Raw genomic sequence first — 9,983 nt, 5'->3', positions numbered from 1 at the left:
TTTGGTTTTTGGACAGTGAGTTAATTAAACTGTTTGGTAAGAAAGGGAGCAGAGGAGAGGAGACGAGAGGAAAGAGGAGAGGGCAGGGGGAGAGGGGAGGGGAGAGGAGAGGTGGGGAGAGGGGAGGGAAGGGAAGGGGGAGAGGAGAGGAGGGGAGGCGAAGTGAGAGAGGAGAGGAGAGGGGAAGGGAGAGGAGGGAAGAAGGAAGGGGAGGGGAGAGGAAATGGGAGGGAGGGAGTAAAGATTAGAGAGGAGGGGAGAGGAGGGAAGGTTTAAGGGGGAGGGGAGAGGGGAGGAGAGGGAAGGGGAGGGGGAGAGGAGAGGGGAGGGGAGAGGAGGGCAGATTAAAGGAGAGGAGGTGGGAGACGGGAAGGGAGGGGAGGGGAAAGAAGGGGAGATGAGGGGAGGGGAGATGAAAGGGGAGAGGAGAGGGGAGGGGAGAGAGGAGAGGAGGGGAGAGGAGGGGAGAGGAGGGGAGATTAAAGGAGATGAGGGGAGAGGGGAGGGGAGAGAGGAGGGGAGAGGAGAGGGGAGAGGGAAGGGGAGAGGAGAGGAGAGGGAAGTGGAAAGGAGAGGGGAAAGGAGAGGAGGGGAGAGGGCACTGGAGGGGAGGGGAGGGGAGAGGAGATGAAAGGAGAGGAGAGGGGAGAGAGGAGAAGAGGGGAGGGGAGGGGAAATGGAAGGGAGTAAAGATTAGAGAGGAGAGGAAGGAAGGTTTAATGGAAATGAGAGTGAGGGAGTGAGGGAGTGAGGGAGTGAGGGAGTGAGGGAGGAAGGAAGGAAGGAAGGAAGGAAGGAAGGAAGGAAGGAAGGAAGGAAGGAAAGCTGCCCTAATTATTTGGAAGTCTAGAACCATTAAACCAGGGAGCTTTGACCTGGTTTCAGGTTGTGACCACTGCTATGGGAGGGCTCTAGGAAAAAGGCACCACAGGATTGGCTATATTTTTCCAGTAATCCCTCCCCTGCCAATTGTTTTCACTATTAAATCCCACCCTGTTTGAGTTGTTCTTGCTCACATTGAACCATAGTTTACCAACCTCTGTGTTGACTTATGTAGGTTGGGCAAACATGTTCCCTCTTTCTATTGGCGAGATATGTGCAGCATAAATACCACCACCAACCCCAGGACATCAAATGATTCCCTAGAAATCATTTGATAAGGCTGTGAGAGTTTTTTCCCCACAAAATTTCTTCTGGGGTTGAGTGAGTGGCTGCACACAAAGAATCAGGTGTCCTTTTTCACCAGGCCACTCCCTCTGTCATCATGCACCCCCCAGGAAAAAAGCAAAGAGTAAAAGTAAGAAATGAGTGTTCTACGCACCATCGGACTTACCCCGAAATTGGAAGCGGCAAAACGGTCAGAGGCAGAGACATTGGTGGAGGCAGTGGTATGTGCATAATAAGCATTAATGTTGGCCAATAAAGTACTCATTACAGCAGGCACCCCTGGGCACATGTATTTTGAGGAAAGGCAGGCAAAGTGCCTGCAGCATAGAAATACAGAGAAAAAGGAAATTTCAGGTAGTTTCAAAGCCAGAGGTAGGAACAGTTTGGGGTTGGTAGATACATATGGCATTTTAAGGAAATTTTGAGTTCACTGTTACAGAATTTTGGGTTCACGGTCACAAAACAATTATCACTGTGCATTTAGCTCTTTGAGGTAAACCAGTTCAGGAAACAAATATCACAAAGACTGCTGGAAGTATATTTTTATTGTTATAATGTATAAAAACAGAATGTTGGAAGCTGACCATGTTTTCCCTTTCCTCCCCATTGTACCAAAGAGAATCAAGATGCATTCATGTTTCTTTCTAACATGCCTTTCCAGTCTTGGGCTTAATTTATATTTCACGAACTGCCACATTCTTTCTCCAAAATCACCTCTGCAGTTCTTTGCACTGGACTTACAACCACTGCTGGTGTTGCTTTCTTTACATCTTTGTATTGTCTCTCCACTCACAATTTTTGATCTGCAAGATCCCTGTAGAACAGGGATGGGCAACTATAGCACCTTTACAACCTGCGAACTTCAACTCCCAGAATTTCTGAGCCAGCATGGTAAAGGTGCTATAGATGTTCACCCCTGCTGTAAAAGGACATCCACCTAAACTGCAACCTGAGATTCTTTAATGAATAACTCTACATATGTTTGGTCACCATGCCCAAGTAATGATTCTGTAAGAATTTTATCAAGTCGGGTTTGATGTCGCGGCAAGATTGGACGTGAGGAGCAGGGCTTCGCGAACTCATGCCAAATCCTCCTCGTTGGAGGGCCCCCCAAGGGGCTAAAGTCACCCTGTAGGGTGACGAAAAAAGGTGGGGCACCCTGTAGGTTGCAGAGAGCGGCAGCTCTCCAGCTGTACCCAGGGATTCCCTCCCATCCAACAATGAAGAGGAGTGGCAGCCATTATGGCTGCCATGAAGCTGGGGCATCCAAAGAAACAAAGAATGTGCTGGAGCGGTGTAAATGAACAGTGATTGGAACTGGGTGAGGTGATTCTTTTTATCCCTAGAACCTAACCCCAAAGAAAATAAACCCTGGAAAAGAGACTCTTTGAAATGCTTGTCAAAGCGGTGAATATTACAGAGAGAAAAATTATAGACCCGAAAGAAAAGGAACTAAAGGGAGAGTGCAAAATCTTTAAAATATAGGAAGACTGGATTTTAAAACTTTATTGGCAATATTTTGGTAAGGCATTTTAAAATGCTGGAATTATTTGTCTGAATATTGACTATTTGCAAAAAACTGAAATAAATCTTTGTCAGATTTTGTGCAACATTGAAATTTAAGCTGAAGGCGCCATCTACTGGTGAATGGAATATATACTAAACTCCTACAACCTTGGGAAGTACTGATAAGACAAAGGGGGGGGGGGAGTGGAAATAAATAACACCTGGAGGACTGCTGTGCTATCTACTGTTCTATATCTGTTTACTTCATGGTTATTGGAAGTTTAACTGTGAGATTATTGAAGACATCTAAAGAAAGTGACTTTTAAATGCCAGGATCTAGGACTGAATTTATAGAGTGGACTTAAGGAGACATCTGGAAATCTTCCTGGATTACATAAATGGAACTAATTGATTAACTGTGGGATACAAAGAACTATAACTATTGCATTCCCCTGAGGAGCAACGCTAGGATTGAGCAAACAGTTTCTATGCTGGCTTTCTGAGATCATAGACAATTGAGACCTTGGAACGGTGACAGACTACTGACAGGCTATTGAGCAATATTTGGACCTATCAAAATAAGACAAGATGTTGCATCAGGGGGAGATGAATGGATTTCAAAAAGAAATGGTGTTGATGCTCAAAAGTACTTAAGATATGTTGATAAAGAACCACAGGGAGATAAAAGACTTAATGCATGACATTGTGTGGAAATCAGAAAATGTTCAACAAGGGACAGTGAATGAAGATCATAAAACACAGGAAATAGAGGAGATAATAGAAAGACTAGAGGAAAAGACAGAACAGATAAATCAACAAATAAAACAAGAAGAGAAGGAGAAGACAATAAAGACATAAATCAAATAAGAGACAATATATATTAAGAGATCAAAAAATGGGATTAGATAAAAAGAAAGGTATTTTTGAAGAGAAGATAGGGGCTTGGGCAGATCCTCTGGAGGTACGGCAGCAAAAGATAGTAGACATGGAAGAAATATTTGGGTTAAATAGGAAATATGTAGACAGAGACAAAGACCAAGAGAGGAGTTTGAGAGGCAAGTCAAAAAACGAATATGAATTGAAATACTAAAGTAGGCAAGAGATTATGGTTAGAAAGGGAATACTGTTTAATATAAAATTGGCTTTATTGAGAGCTAGAATAGAGGTAGAAACAAGATCAAGGAGGAATATTATTATACATATTTTTATATAATATACTAAAAGTAATAGTTAGCTGTAAAGATTAGATGTTGAAAGATGGTATCACTATGTATGTTTAAATAATATTGTGATTGTTATTAGAATATGTGCATGAATATATGAATAGGTGCACAAAACACTGAACAACTAAACAATGAAGGAACACACTCTAATACAAATATGTATAACAACACCACAATTACATAAGTATGATTAATGTAACAAATATTAATATTACTATTATTATTTGTATTTAAATGAATGATACCCAGATGCCTCACTGTTCATATAATGATGTTGATGTGTGTGTGTGTGTGTGTGTGTGTGTGTGTGTAAAGAATTTTATCAACATTTTTTAAACAGGAAGGATGCAGAAGCCCTGCCTTCGAATCTCTGGAATACTGATGTTCTGAGATCCAAGATAAATATAGTCTGTCCTGAATTACAGATACTCACGTCATAGCCTGATAGATGGACTCTACTCCGTATCTCATAGCAAACTCATCCACAATCTCCTGGGCAGTTTCATCAAAATATACTTTCCAAGCATCGTCCCCTTTTGCATCTGGGATTTTGACGACACCGTTGTTTTGGATATCCGTCACAAAATGGAATAGGTTCTAAAAGCGATTTAGAGAAGAAATAAAATTAAATCAGAAAACTCCCATGACTGAGGGGGTCAAGAAAGAAGAGTGGTTTGTATCGAGGTCAACAGAACATTGCTATTTTTTTTTGTTCAAAATTTTTTATTAGTTTATCAAAATATTAAATACAAAGAAAAATGACAATAAAGGGAAAATGGAAGGAAAAAGAGAAGAGGAAAAAGTGTAGGCTAAAAGGAGGAAATGAAAGAAAAGCATTGATGTCTGACTCTTTTTAGCACAGTAGAATAAGAATAACATACAGCTTAATTTTTTTAAACTTTTGTGTAATACTGTAATACATAGTAGCCACTTCTATAACAACTAACCTATCTAACCAGCAAAACCAAAATCAAAGTTTCATTTTTTCCCCCACCTCAAGCACAAAGTCCAGAAGTGGTTTCCAAGTGGAAACAAAGTTAACTGTATTCTTTTATTTGATTAGGGCAGTCAATTTAGCCATCTCTACTAATTCCATCAGTTTTTCCAGCCAGTCATCCATTGTGGGAATTAAAGTATTAACTTTATCTAATATTGATATTATCTTGAGAAGAACTCAGCAAAACCATTGCGCTCAGATAGGCATCATATCCATAAGTAGATTTACTTTCCTTAGGAACAGAAATAATGTTTTATGGAATGAGATGTTTTTTTTTTTTAGCAAACACTTGTCAGGCTCTTCAGCAACTACTTCAAGTGGAATGGCTTGCCTTTAGAAGTTATTGGTGCTCCATCATTGGAAGTTTTTAAGAAAAGATTGGACAGCCATTTGTCCAGAATAATATAAGGTCTCCTGCTTGACCAGGGGGTTGAACTAGAACAGGGGTCCCCAATGCCCGGCCTACTACTAGGGTGTGTCCAGTGGTGAAATCCAAACCGGTTTGCTACCAGTTCGCTGGCCGCACATGCGCTGGCACACATGCGCGCATGCGCAGTACACACTAAAAGGAGACTTGGGAAGGTAAGTAGAAGCGAGGGGGGGATCAGCTGTGGTGCATGATTTAGCTTCGCTAGAAAGCAGGATTTCCTGCTTTCTAGCAAAGCTAAACTGCGCTGCACAGCTAATCATCGGAAATACCAGTTCAGAGGAACTGGTAGCTTTTTAAACTGTTGGTTCAACCTTGGACTAGAAGACCTCCAAGATCCTTTCCTAACAGCCTTCCTGTGATCCTCTGAGGAGGCAGGTCACTTGACTGTCAGTGGGGAGTCTGCAGCTTGCTTGCTTATTTATTTATTTAATTTCTATAGCTGCCCATTTCAGCTCAGTTGACTCTTATATTATTGGTTTCATGAACCTTTGTCACTCTGGGAACCAACCATTACACTTCAGCCCAGTTCTGTAGCAGGATGAGATGGCTCCCTGCACTTCTCAGTATATTTGCATATAGGGCTGGGACCTGTGCACCATATCACAAAAATTTGTGATATGGTGAATTTCTATGTGCCTTTTCACTCACTTCATGAAGGCAGGTGTACTGCACATGATAAGGTGCCACTTTCTCCTCTCCTTTGATCTCCACACTAATGTGCAATCGGATAGCTCCGGATACAGCTGACTTATCTGTTCGCTTGTCTGAAACAAGTCAGGGATGGGGAGAGAAGATTGGTACAGTTATTTACAGGATTGATGAGGGAAAGGGGATTTTTCTTTTTAATGAAGTCTGGATGAATATCCCAGAATAAGCAAGAATATAAGTGAATCCAGCTAGTTGAGACGATACAGTGTGATGCCTCTAAAAGGCCTATAAAAGTAGGAATACTAGCAATAGTCTCCACCGCACCCCCACCTCCACCCTTGTAGATTTTAGGAGCAGTCAAATTGTTCCAAGGATTTATCCGGAGTTACTTTAGTTCCATCTTTTGTCAAAGCAAATGATTCACTCCAATATTCTTCAGAGTAAATTGTCAATTTTCTTACTGATCTGCTAAAGCTGATAGGTCTGTGTGGGGTTCACTGCAAAACTGGCCTCCTTGAGGTTTTTATCTGGGAGGTCAATGGCCAACTACCAGATCTAGATTTTGTATGTCAGACTGAACATATTGCTAATATAGAGACAGTGAATAAATCTAGGTCTCTTTTCTGAAGAAATGGTCTGCCTTACGGATGCTTATGACTCATTGAGATGGAAAGCTGCCCATAAATATGTGTCCCTGTTGAGGCTGGATGACTGCTTACCCAGATTGTACCAGACATCCATTTCTCCACTCAGTGTCCGCACTTCAATGATTGTCTGACCCAGGAAGTCATCAGATTCCCTCTTGAAGCGTTGTTTTACCCTAGACTTGATGTCATCGTCTTCATCCCATACCCGAACCTTAATTCGATCGGAGGAGTTATGACACTCACTGGTCGTGGAGGAAATTGGGAAAAGAGGTGAAGTAATAAATAGAAGCTGTCACTATGAGAGGAGACATAGTTACTAACGGAAGGGCAAGTGATTCAGTGACTCCTAGAACCTACAGGAGACCTTGTAATTACTAAGGCCATTACACATTTCCTTGCAAGATCTCTTTATCCTCAACATTAATTATATTCCCCCTCCCTCCCTCCATTTATCTTCATTTCTAGCTCTGCATAGTTTAGTATTTTAATCAATGTTTCCTTGAATTAAAAATCCATTTACATTATGGAATTATGTACATTATGAATTTACATTATTCATTAATTTGCCAGGCAAATTATTAATTTTTAACTGTAAGTAGACTTTTTAATTAATCTTTAATTTTTGGGAAAACAGGCAGTAACTGAGGAGATATTCTGGAGATCCACCAGCAGAGATGGAAAGGGTGGTCACCTACCTGCCATGCAAAAAATTCTACTACAATTATCAATTATTCCTGTACTCTGTGGGCAGTGAGTCTTACACAAGCCTTCATTAAAGTAACTGGAAAGGGGGGAAAAAGATAAAAGCCCAAATTGGGGGTAGAAGGGAAATCTTTCTTCAATCTTCTCCCTTGAGAAAATTCAGGAATGTTTCTCTGCAACAGATATATAAAGCAATAACTAAACTGTCCATAATGTCTTGATACACAGGAATGACTCTCTCCAACAGCTGTTATTGCTAACTAAATAAGTTTCAGTTCCAGAAATAAGGCAGTAATCCCACATTCTTGGAAAAGCAGCTTTTTGATTTCTAAGAGCCAAAAGAGTTCTGACCCTACCTACTTCTAAGGTAATCTGAATTCCGGATATTTGGTGCCTGCAGGCTACAATAAATATATTTGAGGTGTGGAAGAAAGAAGGCTGTAATAGCTATTAGCTTGTAATTTCTGATTCCTGCCTCAAAATCATGAGACATGTTTTGTGGTTAGGAAGGGGACAAGAGAGATTTTGGCATTGAAATTTATCCTCTAGCTCCAAGAATATACTCCACTGGATCAAGTAAAAGTTTTAGCTTGGAAGCGTAGAAGTCAGAGCTAAGCAATTCTCGGGTATCCACCTTGTGGGGTAAATCAGGTAGGAATCATAACCAGATAAGCTAACTCTACTTTATTATGTCTATGGAGAGTCTCAATCATTCAGGTCATGGTTGTCCCAAAGGTGCTTTTTTCCAAAAGGCAACTGGGCTTTCTTGGTTTTTTTGAAAACATTTTGCTTCTCATCCAAGAAGCTTCTACAGTTCTAACTGACTGGTGTGGAATGGACTTGATTGTAAAGCTACATTGACAGAATCTTACAAGCCTGAAAAAACAACCCCCCTCGCTGTCTTCTTTCATCCTAAGAAACTAGGGATAGGTCTCTTCTTCCTCCACCCACTATCCAGTTATGGGCTACGCTCTCTTTTATTTGACTATTCCCTTGCCAGTGTCTCTTCCCAGTCTCTCTCAGTCTTTCCAACCTACCATTACATCAGAACAATGTTTGGAATGGAAAGTAGAACATTGCTGAACATCTTGTACCTCTTTAGTCACATTCTGCTGCTGCTAAAGGATATCAGATCCAACTCTTAGCCTGCTGGTGTGAATTTGTATGTCAGTTAAGGAGGTCCTGTAGCATTCCCATCCAAATGCCTTAGAGGCAGATGCTTTATGATTCACTTACAAGTGGAAGTTTTCCTCCCAGACGGGGTTCAAATTTCCATAAATGGTTTTTGTTCTCTTTTTGGTCTTTCCAACCTGGACGGTTACATAGGGGTCACTGGAGCCCGTTTTATCCTTCGCCTGCAGGCCTTGTGCACAAACAACTACAAATACATAAGCCACACACAAGTACCATGTTGATTAGGTGGAAAGATAGACATATACCAGAACACACACACACCCCAAAAAATAAAACAACAAAAGCAACACATGAACAAAGAAAATAAATGGAAAAAAAAGTTAGGGTTAGATAATAGGCATAAAAAGAGTTTAACATTTATTTTTCTTTTCTAGGTTGATTAGAATAAAAACAATGCATTTGCCAATTTGTGAAATATTTTTTTTAAATGTATGCCTTCAGATCCGGCTAACTGCCTAAACTATCGTAGTCCCTGCAGTATTTTTGGCAAGATTTCAAAAGTGGTTTCCCATTGCCTCACAGGACTGTATGCCTATCCTAAAGTCATTTAGCTGACTTCATGCAAAAGGTAGAACTAGAACTCACAGTCTCCTGGTTTCTAGTCTTCTGCCTTAACCACACTGGCGCTTGTGTGAAAGATGGCTAGCCTTAATTTATTGGTTTGATTCATATGCTACCTTTAAGTTTAAACTGAGAACCAAGAACTTCAGGCAGTTCAAGCATTATTGAGTACTCCTCTAAAAATAACAGATCCCTTCCATCCCAAAATGTGAACAGGGAAAAACAGCTTTATATGCTTTTAGGTCTTGACCCTCCTCAAAATAAATTAAACACGGATGTCTCCACAGTCCATAAGTGTCTCCAGAGATGGGGAGACATTTGCTCAAATTGATCTTAAACTTACAAATTAATTCAAGGACAATTGTCCTTTAGTATTCTCGTTTTTTTGAATTGTCTCCTTTTTTGGCATTTATAATACACTTTTATGAATACCCAACAAAAAGCATACAAAAAAAGTCCATGGGGAAGAAAGAAAGTGCTCACCTAAATTCAAATACTGATGGGGAAAAAATCTACACAAGGGTAGTATAAAAGAGAAAATTACTTTTATAGATGAATACATTAAAAGTGCATCAAATAATGTTTCGAAAATAACACATTAAAAAGCATGTACTTCAAAAACTGAAGAAAATAAAGAGAACATCACATAGATGAAGAAATGGGGGCAAAAAAAAAAAAAGGTTGGCAGAATGAGAATTGGAGCAAAACAAAACTTAATAGACTGGTCTGTTCTTACATATACCCCTGCATAGAAGAAATCCAGAATATATGTGGGTATGGGGTTATATGCAAAAAAAAAAAAAAAAATTGGCCATGTTTATGTAGTGTATATTGGAGGTGGTGACCCTTTGAGAGCTGTATGCAACAAAATTTAATTTTAATGTATGCCATTGAGTGTACATTTAAAG

The 9,983-nt window shown here is 40.3% G+C and overlaps 1 protein-coding gene across 1 annotated transcript in view; it reads right to left on the bottom strand.

Moving 5' to 3' along the window:
* The window catches only part of UNC13A (unc-13 homolog A), a 136,883-nt gene that overhangs the window by 49,671 nt on the left and 77,229 nt on the right, over positions 1 to 9,983 (bottom strand). The window contains exons 18-22 of the mRNA XM_087894016.1: positions 8,557 to 8,698; positions 6,691 to 6,860; positions 5,972 to 6,087; positions 4,330 to 4,493; positions 1,334 to 1,484 (exon numbers count right to left, since the gene is read on the bottom strand). Of these exons, the coding sequence (XP_087750142.1) occupies positions 1,334 to 1,484; positions 4,330 to 4,493; positions 5,972 to 6,087; positions 6,691 to 6,860; positions 8,557 to 8,698 (743 nt within the window). The remainder of the gene's footprint in view (positions 1 to 1,333; positions 1,485 to 4,329; positions 4,494 to 5,971; positions 6,088 to 6,690; positions 6,861 to 8,556; positions 8,699 to 9,983) is intronic.

This window comes from Pantherophis guttatus, chromosome 1, assembly GCF_059756535.1.
Source record: "Pantherophis guttatus breed Tessera chromosome 1, ASM5975653v1, whole genome shotgun sequence".
Taxonomy (NCBI): Eukaryota; Metazoa; Chordata; class Lepidosauria; order Squamata; family Colubridae; genus Pantherophis; species Pantherophis guttatus.
The sequence above is the reverse complement of the archived record's forward strand: the minus strand, read 5'-3'. Positions and strand labels throughout refer to the sequence as shown.